An 18,969-nucleotide genomic window follows, 5' to 3' on the forward strand; every position below is an offset into this window, starting at 1 on the left:
AATACACCCTGGAGGGGCCGCCTGTCCTTCACAGGACAACGCACACACATTCACTCACACACTCACTCTCACCTATGCCAATCAACCTACCTACGTGTGTTTTTGGAGCGTGGGAAGAAACCGGAGCACCTGGAGGAAACCCACGCGGACACAGAGAGAACACACCACACTCCTCACAGTCACCCGGAGGAAATCCACGCAGACACAGGGAGAACACACCACACTCCTCACAGACAGTCACCAGGAGGAAACCCACACAGACACAGAGAGAACACACCACACACCTCACAGACAGTCACCCGGAGGAAACCCACGCAGACACAGGGAGAACACTCCACACTCCTCACAGACACTCACCAGGAGGAAACCCACGCAGACACAGGGAGAACACACCACACTCCTCACAGACAGTCACCAGGAGGAAACCCACACAGACAGAGAGAACACACCACACTCCTCACAGACAGTCACCCGGAGGAAACCCACGCAGACACAGGGAGAACACACCACACTCCTCACAGACAGTCACCAGGAGGAAACCCACACAGACACAGGGAGAACACACCACACTCCTCACAGACAGTCACCCGGAGGAAACCCACGCAGACACAGAGAGAACACACCACACTCCTCACAGACAGTCACCCGGAGGAAACCCACGCAGACACAGAGAGAACACACCACACTCCTCACAGACAGTCACCCGGAGGAAACCCACGCAGACACAGAGAGAACACACCACACTCCTCACAGACAGTCACCAGGAGGAAACCCACGCAGACACAGGGAGAACACACCACACTCCTCACAGACAGTCACCAGGAGGAAACCCACGCAGACACAGGGAGAACACACCACACTCCTCACAGACAGTCACCCGGAGGAAACCCACGCAGACACAGGGAGAACACACCACACTCCTCACAGACAGTCACCCGGAGGAAACCCACGCAGACACAGAGAGAACACACCACACTCCTCACAGACAGTCACCCGGAGGAAACCCACGCAGACACAGAGAGAACACACCACACTCCTCACAGACAGTCACCAGGAGGAAACCCACGCAGACACAGGGAGAACACACCACACTCCTCACAGACAGTCACCCGGAGGAAACCCACGCAGACACAGGGAGAACACACCACACTCCTCACAGACAGTCACCCGGAGGAAACCCACACAGACACAGAGAGAACACACCACACTCCTCACAGACAGTCACCCGGAGGAAACCCACGCAGACACAGGGAGAACACACCACACTCCTCACAGACAGTCACCTGGAGCGGGAATCGAACCCACAACCTCCAGGTCCCTGGAGCTGTGTGACTGCGGCAACTACCTGCTGTGCCACCGTGCCGCCCTGGACCTGATTTAATATTCATTATTAATAGTGCATCCCTCATGTAGGAAACTGACAGTAGCAACCACATAACCTCGGGCAAGAAATCTAACTCTGCATTTGCCTGTGTCTGAAACCTGAATGTCCAGTCACTGTAGAGAATCTGCAAATGCCAGTAATATTTCCATGCCACATTCTGTAAATGCCCATAAAAGTGGTGGAAGATCATGGATTGTAGTCATTTATTTACTATCATTTTTAGTGAATGCTGTGATCAGTGTATAACAGGTTGTCTCTGTGTTTTCACGCAGCATATCTGTAAACGTCCACAACTCTTCCCTGATGACCTTACGGGGGCCTACCCAAAGCAAGGAATTCTGGGAGACTGCTGGCTGCTGTGTGCGTGTATCATGCTGCTAAAGAGCCGTAATCTTTTGGAGCAGGTAACATACACCTACACCTTGTTCTACTGGTTAAATTGAGGAATTGCACTTTTTAGATGCAGGGCCAACATTGTGGAAATCTATTATTTTGCTATTAAATGGAGTTCCCTGCATTCAGTTTATAGTGTGTATTGTAACTACATGCACAAATGTATCCAGACAGTTCATCCAGTTAATGAATTCAGCTACTTTAAAGGGAACATCTACGTCTATTTGGGGAAATGCAGTTCTATCTTTTAAGGTGGAGCGGTGTGTGTGAGTAAGAAGCGAATGTATCTTTTAAGGTGGAGCGGTGTGTGTGAGTAAGAAGCGACTGTATCTTTTAATGTGGAGCAGTGTTTGTGAGTAAGAAGCGACTGTATCCTGTATCTTTTAAGGTGGAGCGGTGTGTGTGAGTAAGAAGCGACTGTATCTTTTAAGGTGGAGCGGTGTGTGTGAGTAAGAAGCGACTGTATCCTGTATCTTTTAAGGTGGAGCGGTGTGTGTGAGTAAGAAGCGACTGCATCTTTTAAGGTGGAGCGGTGCGTGTGAGTAAGAAGCGACTGTATCTTTTAAGGTGGAGCGGTGCGTGTGAGTAAGAAGCGACTGTATCTTTTAAGGTGGAGCGGTGTGTGTGAGTAAGAAGCGACTGTATCTTTTAAGGTGGAGCGGTGCGTGTGAGTAAGAAGCGACTGCATCTTTTAAGGTGGAGCGGTGCGTGTGAGTAAGAAGCGACTGTATCTTTTAAGGTGGAGCGGTGCGTGTGAGTAAGAAGCGACTGTATCTTTTAAGGTGGAGCGGTGTGTGTGAGTAAGAAGCGACTGTATCTTTTAAGGTGGAGCGGTGCGTGTGAGTAAGAAGCGACTGTATCTTTTAAGGTGGAGCGGTGTGTGTGAGTAAGAAGCGACTGTATCTTTTAAGGTGGAGCAGTGTGTGTGAGTAAGAAGCGACTGTATCTTTTAATGTGGAGCGGTGTGTGTGAGTAAGAAGTGACTGTATCTTTTAAGGTGGAGCGGTGTGTGTGAGTAAGAAGCGACTTTATCTTTTAAGGTGGAGCGGTGCGTGTGAGTAAGAAGCGACTGTATATTTTAAGGTGGAGCGGTGTGTGTGAGTAAGAAGCGACTGTATATTTTAATGTGGAGCGGTGTGTGTGAGTAAGAAGCGACTGTATCTTTTAATGTGGAGCGGTGTGTGTGAGTAAGAAGCGACTGTATATTTTAAGGTGGAGCGGTGTGTGTGAGTAAGAAGCGACTGTATATTTTAAGGTGGAGCGGTGTGTGTGAGTAAGAAGCGACTGTATATTTTAAGGTGGAGCGGTGTGTGTGAGTAAGAAGCGACTGTATCTTTTAATGTGGAGCGGTGTGTGTGAGTAAGAAGCGACTGTATATTTTAAGGTGGAGCGGTGTGTGTGAGTAAGAAGCGACTGTATCTTTTAATGTGGAGCGGTGTGTGTGAGTAAGAAGCGACTGTATATTTTAAGGTGGAGCGGTGTGTGTGAGTAAGAAGCGACTGTATATTTTAATGTGGAGCGGTGCGTGTGAGTAAGAAGCGACTGTATCTTTTAATGTGGAGCGGTGTGTGTGAGTAAGAAGCGACTGTATATTTTAAGGTGGAGCGGTGTGTGTGAGTAAGAAGCGACTGTATATTTTAAGGTGGAGCGGTGTGTGTGAGTAAGAAGCGACTGTATATTTTAAGGTGGAGCGGTGTGTGTGAGTAAGAAGCGACTGTATCTTTTAATGTGGAGCGGTGTGTGTGAGTAAGAAGCGACTGTATCTTTTAAGGTGGAGCGGTGTGTGTGAGTAAGAAGCGACTGTATCTTGTTGGTGTCTGAAGTGTAAATTGTCTGTAAGTGTTTATTCACTGTTTGAATTCCCACAGAAACTCATCTGTAACTCGAGCTGTTTAGTTTTGTAGCACATTCACTAATGCACTGTTTATTTGCATAAGCCAATGTTACAAAACAAGGTAACCCCTGCACATTAATAATGTGGTATCAGACTCATGCAAATATAGATATACATCTTAACCCAAGGTGCCTGGAAAGCATTTATGGTTTTGTTTCTCTAATGTTCAGAGATATCAGTTGGACCAGGAATTTGGAGGTGTGTTTGGAAGATTAAATATTGATAATCAAATTTAAAAGTCCCTTTCAGAAACAAAAAGGAGTTTTAAATGTCAAAACGTTCTCTTTTGGAATCAGTGACTTTCCAGGATCTGGAGGGTTGTGAGGTCTCTAATCTTATCGACTAAAGTACCACTGGATGTGATCAGAAATGGAAAATTAGCAGATGTTTTGACATATTTTCCCAAATGGAATATTAGCATGACGTAATTATATTCAAACACATGTTTTAGATGAAAATCCAAAGCAGAACAGAGGAAATTTCCCTTGTGTAATTAATTATACGGAGTCAAAAAAGGGTCAAAAAAGAGTTTGTAAAACAGTACTCAGAAATGTAACGGACTTTGTAACTGCGTTTGAGCAACTACAGACACGTACAACTAAAACCCACGAATGTATTGGAATGATCAAATTTAAAACAACAACAACAACAATAATCCATCCATCCATTATCTGTAACCCTTATCCAATTTAGGGTCGCGGTGGGTCCAGAGCCTACCTGGAATCATTGGGCACAAGGCGGGAATACACCCTGGAGGGGGCGCCAGTCCTTCACAGGGCAACACAGACACACACACACACACATTCACACCTACGGACACTTTCGAGTCGCCAATCCACCTACCAACGTGTGTTTTTGGACTGTGGGAGGAAACCGGAGCACCCGGAGGAAACCCACACAGACACAGGGAGAACACACCAACTCCTCACAGACAGTCACCCGGAGGAAACCCACACAGACACAGAGAGAACACACCACACTCCTCACAGACAGTCACCCGGAGGAAACCCACACAGACACAGGGAGAACACACCAACTCCTCACAGACAGTCACCCGGAGGAAACCCACACAGACACAGGGAGAACACACCAACTCCTCACAGACAGTCACCCGGAGGAAACCCACACAGACACAGGGAGAACACACCACACTCCTCACAGACAGTCACCCGGAGGAAACCTACACAGACACAGGGAGAACACACCACACTCCTCACAGACGGTCACTCGGAGGAAACCCACACAGACACAGGGAGAACACACCACACTCCTCACAGACAGTCACTCGGAGGAAACCCATGCAGACACAGGGAGAACACACCACACTCCTCACAGACAGTCACCCAGAGCGTGAATCGAACCCACAACCTCCAGGCCCCTGGAGCTGTGTGACTGCGACACTACCTGCTGCGCCACCGTGCCGCCCTCAACAACAATAATAATAATTTAAATTCACAAATGTGTAAAAAAGATTTGCATTTGTAAATGAAATGTGGTGAATGTGTGAATCAGTAACTTCTCAAACGGTTTAAAATGTGCAAGAGCAAACTTTTTAAAGGTTCCAAATGTGACAGTGGGAGTTTTTGAATGAGGTGGAAATCCACACATTCTCTTTCTCTGCTGCGTGCGCGGATCTCTTTTTGCAGTTGAGGATTTAAGACCCTGTTTTGACGGCCTATTGATGGACCAATAGAAAAGCTTTAGCTGGGCCAATCAGAGCGCGAGGTTTGATTAACCAATCGGAATCATTGAATCATTGATTTGTTTCTGTCAACCATAGCGCTTTTCCACCAAATGAACTCCGGTTCTTGAACCGGTTCCGTTCCTGATTCTTGGAACCTTGGTTCTTGGATAAGGGCTACAGACAATGAATGAATGAATGGATGGTTGTTATAGTGTGCCAAAATACACAAATATTTAAATATTAAAAATACATGTGAATACACCTCAAAATACCATTGATAATGTATGTTTTATTGCATGATGTAACATCTACTACTGGTCTCTACAGCAGAAGAAAGCACTGAATAGGTGACGTTTATGTTCATTGCTGCAATATATACCGCCCCAGGCCTTAACCCTTTCACTCTCGAATGTGTGGTTGTTACAGGTGATGCCCCCAGGGCAGAGAGTTTGGGGGGAGAGAGGATACAGTGGTGAATTCTGCTTCCAGTTTTGGCAAAACGGGTGTTGGGTGAAGGTTCGTGTGGATGATCGTCTTCCCTGCGTTGACAACAAACTCTGTTTCTCCCGCTGCCACAGCCCTTATGCATTCTGGGTAGCACTGCTGGAGAAAGCATATGCCAAGTGAGTTCTATGGGGTTTACTAACCCAGTGGTTTAAAATAAAAACAATTGCAGCTGCTCTGTATTTGTGTTCCATCAGTACTGCCATAACGATAAACTCCACTGTGTCACTCACTGTATTTACTCACAGAAAATGTAAAAATCACTATTATTTGCTGATTCTGGTAATGCAATAAGAATGTGTGAGTTTTAAACTTTAGAAATGAACTGTGTTTGTTTTTCCAAAGGTTGCATGGTTCATATGAATACCTGTGGGCAGGGCAGGTGTGTGAGGCCATGGTGGACTTGTGTGGGGGAGTGGCTGAGCGCTGGACACTGAAAACGGCTGGTGACACGACTACAACTGAGAAGAACCCGTTTCCAAAACTTTCAAAGGAGATGAGAAAATGCAGTCACATCAGCTGCTGTGTACACAGCGCCCCTGCAGGTGAGAGGACGCCTGCACCTTAACAAGACTGTACAGGCCAGAGGTTCTCAGCTACAGTTCAGGGGATGATATGCCTTCAGCAACATGAAGTACACCTTCCCTTAACACAGATGAGCTGGGGAATGGAATACGGGAAATTAAAAGCATGCCGTACGATCCTATGACTTGTGCTGCGCTTATCGTTCTCTCACTCACTTTCACTCTTTCAGCTGTAAATTATTTTAACTTGAAATTCTCATATTTCAGAGGCTTTGGTGATATTTCCTTTAATCTGTAAATATTCACTAACATTGGTTTGGATGAGTGTTAATGCTCAGAACAGGCAACGTTCACATTGCATTTTTGCTCAGCTTGGATTTGGCTCTCTTTACTGTTTAAAAATGAAAGTGACCTGACACACACACACACACACACACACACACACACACATTAATAAATAAGCACCTTGCCTCCGCCACACAGGAAAGCATCATATTTGTGAGATGCTTCATCAAATTAAAAAAACCTGTAAACCGTACAAGATAAGGACAGTAAAAGGCAGATGGTTGCTTTTGCTGCTGCAGCAAGAGATTAGCTTCATATCAAAGGTCTCCTTACACCCTTTGTAGTGCACAGTGTAGATCATAAAATAACAGATTCTACACTCAAGTAGTGCACAGCATGTTGAATTATAGTGAAGGATGATATATCCTCGACTGATATATCAGAGAGAACACACCACACTCCTCACAGACAGTCACCCAGAGGAAACCCACGCAGACACAGAGAGAACACACCACACTCCTCACAGACAGTCACCCAGAGGAAACCCACGCAGACACAGGGAGAACACACCACACTCCTCACAGACAGTCACCCGGAGAAAACCCACGCAGACACAGGGAGAATACACCACACTCCTCACAGACAGTCACCCGGAGAAAACCCACGCAGACACAGGGAGAATACACCACACTCCTCACAGACAGTCACCCAGAGGAAACCCACGCAGACACAGGGAGAACACACCACACTCCTCACAGACAGTCACCCGGAGAAAACCCACGCAGACACAGAGAGAACACACCACACTCCTCACAGACAGTCACCCAGAGGAAACCCACGCAGACACAGGGAGAACACACCACACTCCTCACAGACAGTCACCCGGAGAAAACCCAGGCAGACACAGGGAGAATACACCACACTCCTCACAGACAGTCACCCGGAGAAAACCCACGCAGACACAGAGAGAACACACCACACTCCTCACAGACAGTCACCCAGAGGAAACCCACGCAGACACAGAGAGAACACACCACACTCCTCACAGACAGTCACCCAGAGGAAACCCACGCAGACACAGGGAGAACACACCACACTCCTCACAGACAGTCACCCGGAGAAAACCCACACAGACACAGGGAGAATACACCACACTCCTCACAGACAGTCACCCGGAGAAAACCCACGCAGACACAGAGAGAACACACCACACTCCTCACAGACAGTCACCCAGAGGAAACCCACGCAGACACAGGGAGAACACACCACACTCCTCACAGACAGTCACCCGGAGAAAACCCACGCAGACACAGAGAGAACACACCACACTCCTCACAGACAGTCACCCGGAGGAAACCCACGCAGACACAGGGAGAACACACCACACTCCTCACAGACAGTCACCCGGAGAAAACCCACGCAGACACAGGGAGAATACACCACACTCCTCACAGACAGTCACCCGGAGAAAACCCACGCAGACACAGAGAGAACACACCACACTCCTCACAGACAGTCACCCAGAGGAAACCCACGCAGACACAGAGAGAACACACCACACTCCTCACAGACAGTCACCCAGAGGAAACCCACGCAGACACAGGGAGAACACACCACACTCCTCACAGACAGTCACCCGGAGAAAACCCACGCAGACACAGGGAGAATACACCACACTCCTCACAGACAGTCACCCGGAGAAAACCCACGCAGACACAGAGAGAACACACCACACTCCTCACAGACAGTCACCCAGAGGAAACCCACGCAGACACAGAGAGAACACACCACACTCCTCACAGACAGTCACCCAGAGGAAACCCACGCAGACACAGAGAGAACACACCACACTCCTCACAGACAGTCACCCAGAGGAAACCCACGCAGACACAGGGAGAACACACCACACTCCTCACAGACAGTCACCCAGAGGAAACCCACGCAGACACAGGGAGAACACACCACACTCCTCACAGACAGTCACCCGGAGAAAACCCACGCAGACACAGGGAGAATACACCACACTCCTCACAGACAGTCACCTGGAGCGGGAATCAAACCCACAACCTCCAGGACCCTGGAGCTGTGTGACTGTGACACTATCTGCTGCGCCACGGTGCCGCCCCCACGTTTCCGTTATCACTTATTGTTTGAATCCTACACCTAAACATTAAGGTTGCTGTGACTGTTTATGATCCGATCAGCAACCAGCTACACCTCAACAACATAGTCCCCAACACACCCACTGCACCCCCAGCTCTTCACAGGGGTCATCAGCTGGCCATAACAGATTAAATGAAAGAAATATGAGCTACAAAACAAAACAAAACACTGAGTCAATATCAGTTCTGATGAATAATGGGACAGTACTTGTGATGGTAACCGAATATGTTTTTCCTTTTTGTCTTTCAATGTCCTCAGCTCTGAAGGTATGAACAGGTCACATGTCACGTGTGATTCTGTGTTGTAGGAGGCTGAGGAAAAGGACTCTCACTTCCTCTTGGAAGCTTTTTGTATAATAAAAAAGCACAAAGCTGCCAGGTGTTTAGCTGAGACCATGCAGCGAGGGGAAAAAGGCATTTCACTTCTGTGATCTTTATCACTTCGTACTTTTGCAGCTGTGGAAATCACACTGTCCTAAACAAAAAGGACATTTATAGCAAGCGTTCACATGCAAATGAACTCTCATAATCCAGTTTATTGTAAATCAATATTTGATGTGTTTATTACGCTCTGGAAAAGCACGATGTTTATACGACGATGAGTTACCACTCACACGTCAACATCAACATCAACCGTTTCCAGAAAAGTCGGGGTATTTTGTAAAAGGAAATACAATTTAAATCTGTGAATCTGTGAATATTTATTTTAACTGACAGAGTACAAGACAATAACTTTAAAAATCTTAATCGGCTACATTCGTGCATTTTATAAATGTAAACACACGTTGAACCTAGTGCTTACCTCACAGTCCAAAAAGTGTGACGGGGCTCGCTCACAAAAGAGCGGCTCATGATTGGAGCTTGGGGCTGAAGAGCTTGATTCATGTTCACATCCAAACATCACTTCTCTGCCACACTGAGGCACAATAAATATGTGATTCATTTCAGCCTGGTGGTGTTAACGTAGCCACAGCGGTTTTAAAGAAAGCCCCCACCTCATCCTACACCCACAGTCTTTGTAACTGCAGTCTCTGATTGGTCTAATTCTGTTCTATATAAGACACATATGAAGACTAATTTAAAAGTAATATACTACACTTCTGTGAGAATGTTTAGTTTTAGCTTGTGCTTAACTCTTAGTTTAAATCGTCTTTGGGTTTGTTTTAAAGATGAACAGCGTTTGTCATCTCTTTTTCCTCAGGAGCGCCTGAGCGGGGTCAGTTCCATGCTCTGAGTGTAATGGAATGGACAGATGTGAAAACAAGTGATGGAAAAGACGTACAGCTGCTACGGATATGGAACCCCTGGGGGCGGAGGTGCTGGGGAGGGGACTGGACTGAAAGGTGAGCACTCAGAAGTGAGGTAATCACTGATTCAGGCTGGTGTTATAATACTCCCCCTCCCTTGGTATAGAACTATATCAGTGCCACATTCAGTTTGTTTCTAGTGTTAATGCAAAGATAATGTGTGTAAATAAAAAGACCTAACAGCAATTACAATAAAGTACGATAGGGAATTAAGTATCGACGTCGTCATGCTGCCCTCGGAGGAAAGCGAACTGGAGGGTCTTCACTTTAAAAGAAATTCTAGCTCCTGAGTGGCCCATGGTCCAGGAGAGCGTCTTGACCTTGCTTTTCTGGCAACAGAACTGACAGTGAGTGTACTCCTTCAAGATGAGTCAGAGAGCTGATCCAGTGAGGAAGGTCAATAGATCAAGTAAGAACAAGACAATTAGCGAAACGGGGACAACGGCTGTGTCTGAAACCGACGCCTTGCTGCCTGCGTTTCCTCAGTCAGTGCCTCAGAAGGCAGCGTTTAGACGCGAAGGCACCTACGTTTGACACACGCTTCCAAGGAGCGACACGTCACGACGTTGTTAGGATACAGAGAGCTGACTGCGTTCACGTGTGATACACAACACACACATCACTGTTTATAACTGAAATAACATTCAGAAGGAACACGATAGAAATGTTAATAATAATACAGTGTGTGTGAAGAGGACGCAGCAGCGCAGAGATCTGACGATCTTCTAAACCCTCTATATTCTGAGGAAAGCTGACGCACAGGATTATGGGTATTCTAAGGCAGTGAAGGATGCCTCACAGACACTCGACTCAGACTCGCCTCGCTCCCTCCCTCCCTCAGGATCCCGCCTCCGTAGGCAGCACTGCATGAGTCCATCCCAAAACACTGATGTTATTCTTCTTTAACCGTCCTTCTGTGGAATGATCTGTGATCTTAGGGCTGTTGTCTTGCTGCATGACTCACGTTCGATTGAGTGTCAGCTCACGGACAGATGCTCTGACATTTCCTTTAGAATTTGCTGAGAATATTTGAATATAATGCTGTTCTTTTTTTCCAACTGAAAATGGGAGTTAATTAAAAAAATGCAGGTTTTCAGGTTTGTTCACGTCTCTTTCAGTGAAGTGATACGTTTCCTGATTGTTCTGCATCTCTGTCCCGGGTTTCTGTCTTCAGTGGGGCCGGATGGAGCTCTCTGGATCCCTTATGCGCCATGGACCTGCTGGCCCGCACCCAGGAGGGAGAATTCTGGGTAGATGAGATGGAATTCCACCAGGAATTTGACGAGGTCACAGTATGTTATCCTATCGCTGAGGATGGCCACCTCCACAGCATCTACACAGGTATCTGACTGGAAGATAATGACCAACAGCCAAATGAAACGAACGACAGAACTCTGGCTAAAAGATTGATGCCTCTACTGACTTTGGTTCTATGACTTATATTTCTCTACCATAGATATGTCTGGTTCTGTCTCTTCTGCTCTTACAGGTTCCTTATTACCTCACACCCAACACATTAGTGGCCACTGGGTCAGAGGACGTTCTGCAGGCGGTTGCCGTAACAACAGCAGCTACAGCAGTAACCCTAAGTTTTGGTTAAAAGTTGGAGCGGGAGGCGAGGTGCTACTGACTCTGCTACAGTGTGGACCATGGCATGGTCAGCGAAGTTACACACAGCGGCCACCGGGAGACAGCAGCTCTCCACAGCACCCACTTTACCAGGCCATAGCGCTGCACTTATGGAAGGTTGGTGGGTGGAAATTACAAAACACATTAACATCTGGTGTACACCAATCTCTTTTTTTCAGTTTTTGAAATATAACAAGTTATGCTGTCTACATACTTCTTTAAAACAAACACAAAACTGAAGAGACAACTGGCATAAGTATTAGGTTTTTTATAATAATAATAATAATAATAATAATAGGGAGGCACAGTGGAGCAGCAGGTAGTGTCTCTGTCACAGCTCCAGGGTCCTGGAGGTTGTGGGTTCAAGTCCCGTTCCAGGTGACTGTCTGTGAGGAGTGTGGTGTGTTCTCTCTGTGTCTGCGTGGGTTTCCTCCGGGTGACTGTCTGTGAGGAGTGTGGTGTGTTCTCTCTGTGTCTGTGTGGGTTTCCTTTGGGTGATTGTCTGTGAGGAGTGTGGTGTGTTCTCCCTGTGTCTGTGTGGGTTTCCGCCGTATGACTGTCAGTAAGGAGTGTGGTGTGTTCTCCCTGTGTCTGTTTGGGTTTCCTCCAGGTGCTCCGGTTTCCTCCCATGCTCCAAAAACACACGTTGGTAGGTGGATTGGAGACTCAAAAGTGTCCTATATGTGAATGTGTGAGTGTGTGTGTTGCCCTGTGAAAGACTAGCGCCCCCTCCAGGGTGTGTTCCTGCCTTGCGCCAAGTGATTCCGGGCAGGTTCCAGACCCACCGCCGCCCTGAACTGGATAAGGGTTACAGACAATGAATGAATGAATTATTGTTTGCTGTATTTTGTGGTAAAAATCAATCATGCCTTTAACGTCATGTCAAAACTTTGAAACAACTTTTGAAACCACATTTTTTTCAAATGTTTTTAACTATAATGTAGTTAAGTGTTTACAGTTGTTACAAAAAAATGTGTCAAAATGTGTTTGAAGCTCTCAGATGAAGTGACAAGCACAACTTTAAACTGGGTTTATGTTTTTTTATGATTGTATTTAACAGGTAGACAAAAAGCACTTTAATCTGAAGCAGACACTGAACTCCGCTCCGAGTGCGTCCTCACACACACATGCGTATGAACGGGAAGTGGTGGTACACACTCATTTGAGTGCTGGGTTCTACTTGTTGGTGCCCAGCACCTTCCTGCAGGGAGCAGAGGGGCAGTTTCTTCTTCGAGTGCAATCCACCTGCCCCACTTCACTCAGGTGTGCACACACACTCTCACTCTCTCACTCTCACACACACTCTCTCTCTTTCTCTCTCTCTCTCTCTCACACACACACACACACACACACCCTCTCTCTCTCACACACACACAATGACACTGTAACTCAATGGATTTAACCTTAATCCCTTCTCATACAAACTGAAAGGTTTTTGTAGATTTATATATTTTTAAAGAATTATTAAACTCTATATGTTCCTTCTGTTTAAATACTTTTCTATCTCCTTCCCTCCTCCTCTGTGCAGTGAGGTAAAGGTAAACGTGCCGCAGGAGTCTGTGGATGGGGAGTGGGAGACTGCCAGTGTGTGTGGCCGCTGGACGGCTGGTTCTACGGCTGGAGGGGGACGGAACTTCCCCTCACACGGACAGAACCCTCGTGTACCCCTCACTGTAACCTACGACCCCGGGGGAAATAACGTTAAGGTTACTCTGCGGCAGCACGGCCCAGAGAACAGCCTGCATGCCATCGGCTTCCATGTTTATAAGGTCAGGACAAAGTCATGCCAAATATGATAATATTATCTTAACATCCCATAATTACATCTGCACTCAACACATTTGATTAAGTTTAAATGTCTTAGGTATAATCTTGTGCAATATTTTGGGCAATAGGCAGTGGTGCACAGATCCTGTACCGAGTTAAAGGACAGAGACCCAAGGTAAAACACTACTGCAGTAAAAGCCCTCGGTTTAGATTTAAACGAGTGAAAATGAGGATTCGTCACGGCTCTAACGTCCGGGTGTCGTCTCTGCTGGTAGATGTTTATTCGGGGCGTATCTTAATGTCTTTGAATTTAAACCTGTTCTTTAATATTGGACATGAGTTCATTTATTGACCTGTGGATCCTCTAAAGTCCTACTCTGTGCTGTTTGTCAATAGGTATCTGGTGACAGAGTGGACTCCATGGTCATCTCCAGTGCTGTGTGTCCAGTGGTGAGCTGTGTTCCACACTCTCACTCTCAGGAGGTCAGTGTGCAGTGTAGACTGCCCCCTGGTGTTTATGCCGTCCTGCCTTCTACATACCAGCCTGACCTCAAGGCAGAATACACACTCACCATAGAACGCAAGATACACAGGTACACACACACACACACACACACACAAACACACACACAGAGTAATTTCTCATGTAGTTTGTTGTAATTTAAACATACCCTAACTGTACAGATCTGAGCTCAGATTGTGAGGGTGTTGAGTTACTCTCAGGAACGACAGCTGAAGTGCTGATAGACTGTGAACACATTAACCCTTCCGTCACTGTGTTAACTGTTTAATCACCCGCTTCCTCAAACAATCACTCAATCAATTTATTTTTGTATTTATTTATATCCTCTTCACAGAATAAATACAGAATATAACAGAGCCTGAGGGCTGTGGCCTGGTGAAACGGTTCATATCTAGTCTGTGATGTTGAATGTTGTGACACGTGTGTATTTTAATTTACTTTAACTACAGTACGGTCCTGAAGCACTGAATATGACTGTGTGTTTGTGTTTGTTGCAGGAAGGTCATGAGCAGTCAGGAGCGCTTGGGACAAGTGGTTCAGGAGGTGAGTTTTGATATGGTTTTTAGTTCTGTAACTGTTTATAAATCACAAAATCTTTAGTTTCTTGAATTGAAGAATATTTAGTGTGAACTTCTTCACAATTCCCTCGTGAAAAACAGACTATTTTTGAGACTTGTGTGTGATCCATTTATATCTTTTATATAACTAACCTGCTTCAAAGTAATTGGAAATGTTGTATATGTGTCCCATAAAATAATATATAAATAATAATCAAATAAAAAATGCTCCATAAAAAGCTTTAAAAATCACTAATTATTTTTAATAGCATTTTGTTCCTAAACGACCCAGCAGTTGTTGAAATGGCATGTTGTTTTTGTTGTTATTTAAAGCAAAAACAAGTAAATTGTGCAGGAAACATTCATATTTGTGTGCAACGTAAAGTAAAATTATCACTTAACAATTAAAGAAAACATCTCATTTGAATAGGGCCCAAACATTTGCATTGCAAAGGCTCATTTCTCTCTCTTACTTGTCTCTCTCTCTCTCTCTCTCACATCTCTCTGTCTCTCCCACTTCTCTCTCTCTCTCTCTCTCACTTCTCTATCTCTCTCTCACTTCTCTCTCTCTCTTCTCTCTGTCTCTCCCACTTCTCTATCTCTCTCACTTCTCTCTCTCTCTCTCACTTCTCTCTCTCTCACTTCTCTATCTCTCTCTCACTTCTCTCTCTCTCTTCTCTCTATCTCTCTCTCACTTCTCTCTCTCTTCTCTCTGTCTCTCCCACTTCTCTATCTCTCTCACTTCTCTATCACTCTCTCACTTCTCTCTGTCTCTCTCACTTCTCTATCTCTCTCTCACTTCTCTCTGTCTCTCTCACTTCTCTATCTCTCTCTCTTCTCTCTGTCTCTCCCACTTCTCTATCTCTCTCTCACTTCTCTCTCTCTCTCACTTCTCTCTCTCTCTCTCTGTCTCTCTCACTTCTCTCTTTCTCCCACTTATCTCTCTCTCACTTCTCTCTCTCTCTCTCTCTCTCTCTCTCTCTCTCTCTCTCTCTGTCTGTCTTTCTCTCACTTTCTCTCTCCCACTTCTCTTTGATCTCTTTCTCTCTCTCTCTTTCTCGCTCTCTCTCTCACCCTTCTCTCTCTCTCCCACTTTTCTCTTTCTCCCACTTCTCTCTCTCTCTCTCTCTCTCTCTTTCTCCCACTTCTCTCTCGATCTCTTTCTCTCTCTCACACACACTTCTCTCTCTCACACCCTTTTTTTCTCAGATATCCCACATCTCCGTGATGAGACTCTAGTGTTAGGGGGGTTGTCTCCCCACTCGAGGCTGACGTGGGTCCCTGTGACCCTGGCTGGAGATGAAAGGAAGCCACCCTCTTCCACAAACAGGAGGGTGGAGGGATTGGCCAGCACACGGCACAGCCTTTAGCACATCACAGACTTGTCCAGTGGCCTGACTCTAATGGAAGCCGACGGCACCCGGCCCTGCTGCCTGACGAGAGCTATTGAGGCTGCGGCCCCAGCCATGGCAGGTCCCAACACAACGAACAAAGACGTGACTCAGAGAGAGAGAGAGAGGCCGACCGAGCGGCGGACACATACGGGCTTGGGGTCCCAGCCAAACTGTGGTGCAGGCTAAGCCAGGTTTTTGAGAGAGCGAGAGAGAGAGAATATTTTGGCCTTGCTTCGTGGATGGATTTCGTCTGAAGGGACTGACAGTGGCTGTGTTTGGGCTTGGTCAGGGGCTGCTGGTCAGGCCGTTGGAGCGCGTGCTACAGTGTATGGATCAAGCAGCGAGTGACAAAGCCAGCGCACTTCTGTAGCACATAAAAAGACCATTGTGAAATCAGAGTACGTGCTGATGTGACCTTGCCTTTGGTCTTTGTATGTGGTCATGTATTTGCCTCTTTTTTGGGACCGAATGAGCCCAGCATAATGTCATGACAGTTTTGAAATGGTGAGGACATTAATCACAGCGGTGTCCATAAGGAAAAGTGTTCCTGAAATCAAAGTTAATGTTGAAATAAGGGTACGCACAACAGCATTAATCAACATTCATACCACCATCAATGAACGTAGTCAAGACTGCAAACCTCTGTATTTGTGTGAGCATTTCTTTTGTGCCTTCAGAGTCACAGCTAAGTAAATGTGGCTGACAGGAAATGTGGCGGCTGGGATTATTTCAGTTTGCTGTGACACTGTAATTTGAGCACCATTTGCCTTTCAGCAGTGCTCGCTGTGTGTGTGAACCTCTGCTGGGGCCTGAGTGGGGTCCTCATTCAGATATTCAGCACGTTTTTAAACCTTCTTATTTAACTAATATAGGATTAGATTAAGTCTGAAGAAGTCTGGAAATCACAGAATAATTAAGATCTATGTGAATGCTCAGTTGTGTTTGAGACATTACGTTTAAAAGGTTTAGAAACCCTTCAAGCTTAGCTTCTTTATATCATCAGTCAAACCTGTAAACAACAGGCAGTTCTGCAGTCAACATCTCAGTCTCCACAGCTACCTCCCGGTTTGTCATAACATCGCAGACACGAGTGGATCATTGCTGGATTGGAAAGAAGCCGAAGGAGGAATGGAGAGTACAAGCATTAATTGGGCAAACATTCATTCATTCATTATCCGTAACCCTTATCCAGTTCAGGGTCACGGTGGGTCCAGAGCCTACCTGGAATCATTGGGCACAAGGCAGGAATACACCCTGGAGGGGGCGCCAGTCCTTCACAGGGCAACACACACACACACACACACTCACACAGACACTTTTGAGTCCTACCTACAAACGTGTGTTTTTGGACCATGGGAGAAAACCCACGCAGACACAGGGAGAACACACCACACTCCTCACAGACAGTCACCCGGAGGAAACCCACGCAGACACACGGAGAACACACCACACTCCTCACAGACAGTCACTCGGAGGAAACCCATGTAGACACAGGGAGAACACACCACACTCCTCACAGACAGTCACCCAGAGGAAACCCTTGCAGACACAGAGAAAACACACCACACTCCTCACAGACAGTCACCCGGAGGAAACCCACGCAGACACAGGGAGAACACACCACACTCCTCACAGACAGTCACTCGGAGGAAACCCACGTAGACACAGGGAGAACACACCACACTCCTCACAGACAGTCACTCGGAGGAAACCCACGTAGACACAGGGAGAACACACCACACTCCTCACAGACAGTCACCCAGAGGAAACCCTTGCAGACACAGAGAAAACACACCACACTCCTCACAGACAGTCACCCGGAGGAAACCCACGCAGACACAGGGAGAACACACCACACTCCTCACAGACAGTCACCCGGAGGAAACCCACGTAGACACAGAGAGAACACACCACACTCCTCACAGACAGTCACCCGGAGCGGGACCCACAACCTTCAGGTCCCTGTGTGACTGCGATAGCTACCTGCTGCGCCACCGTGCTGCCCTATTGGGCAAACAGATCCTATTCAAAAGTGACGTTGACTAGTGATGAACTGAGCCTATCACAATGCTTGCTTTCAGTACACCCCTAATAATCCAGAGCCAATCACAGGTGCTGCATGGAGCCAAATGTCAAATCCATCCAATTAAATGCATTGTGAATATTTATTAAACACCGGCTAATATTTGCTTATCTGATTAAACCTGCTGCATATTTGTGATTCGGAGTTAAGTTTGTGTGTAGCCCTCTCCATGCTCATGTACAATCTGGGCTCCAAAATATTCTTGTGTATCCCCCACAGGACGCCGCTACAGTGGGGATTTTGAGCGGCTTCTCCTGTCTCCTCCAGTATTTCAACATGTGGCAGTATGGTATCACAACATCAGTTTCTGAGGTAGTATTTCAAAATAATGAGATATCTCACTATGTTTGACTTAGTATATCATCTTATTTTGAGTTATATTGACTTGGTTTCTGAAAATAATAAGATAATATCTCAATATTTTTGACATACTATCTTAAAAGACTGAGACAGTATTTCGAAACACTGAGACAGCAACTTCCATAATAATGAAACAACCAGGCTTTCGAAGAAGTTGGTTTGTCACGGGGCGGCACGGTGGCGCAGCAGGTAGTGTCGCAGTCACACAGCTCCAGGAACCTGGAGCTCGATTCCCGCTCCGGGTGACTGTCTGTGAGGAGTGTGGTGTGTTCTCCCTGTGTCTGCGTGGGTTTCCTCCGGGTGCTCCGGTTTCCTCCCACAGTCCAAAAAACACACGTTGGTAGGTGGATTGGCGACTCGAAAGTGTCCGTAGGTGTGAGTGAATATGTGTGAGTGTGTGTTGCCCTGTGAAGGACTGGCGCCCCCTCCAGGGTGTATTCCCGCCTTGCGCCCAATGATTCCAGGTAGGCTCTGGACCCACCGCGACTCTGAATTGGATAAGGGTTACAGATAATGGAT

At 46.5% G+C, this 18,969-nt stretch overlaps 1 protein-coding gene across 1 annotated transcript in view; it reads left to right on the plus strand.

Moving 5' to 3' along the window:
* Positions 1 to 16,910, plus strand: part of LOC136675661 (calpain-10-like) — an 18,038-nt gene extending 1,128 nt beyond the window's left edge. Inside the window, exons 2-12 of the mRNA XM_066652351.1 lie at positions 1,657 to 1,788; positions 5,782 to 5,978; positions 6,205 to 6,404; positions 10,032 to 10,173; positions 11,312 to 11,478; positions 11,627 to 11,883; positions 12,827 to 13,029; positions 13,295 to 13,535; positions 13,930 to 14,126; positions 14,554 to 14,599; positions 15,823 to 16,910. Coding sequence (XP_066508448.1) covers positions 1,657 to 1,788; positions 5,782 to 5,978; positions 6,205 to 6,404; positions 10,032 to 10,173; positions 11,312 to 11,478; positions 11,627 to 11,883; positions 12,827 to 13,029; positions 13,295 to 13,535; positions 13,930 to 14,126; positions 14,554 to 14,599; positions 15,823 to 15,852 — 1,812 coding nt within the window. The 3' untranslated portion in view covers positions 15,853 to 16,910. The remainder of the gene's footprint in view (positions 1 to 1,656; positions 1,789 to 5,781; positions 5,979 to 6,204; positions 6,405 to 10,031; positions 10,174 to 11,311; positions 11,479 to 11,626; positions 11,884 to 12,826; positions 13,030 to 13,294; positions 13,536 to 13,929; positions 14,127 to 14,553; positions 14,600 to 15,822) is intronic.
* The last annotated feature ends 2,059 nt before the right edge of the window (positions 16,911 to 18,969 follow it).

The sequence above is a fragment of the Hoplias malabaricus genome, chromosome X1, assembly GCF_029633855.1.
Source record: "Hoplias malabaricus isolate fHopMal1 chromosome X1, fHopMal1.hap1, whole genome shotgun sequence".
NCBI lineage: Eukaryota > Metazoa > Chordata > Actinopteri > Characiformes > Erythrinidae > Hoplias > Hoplias malabaricus.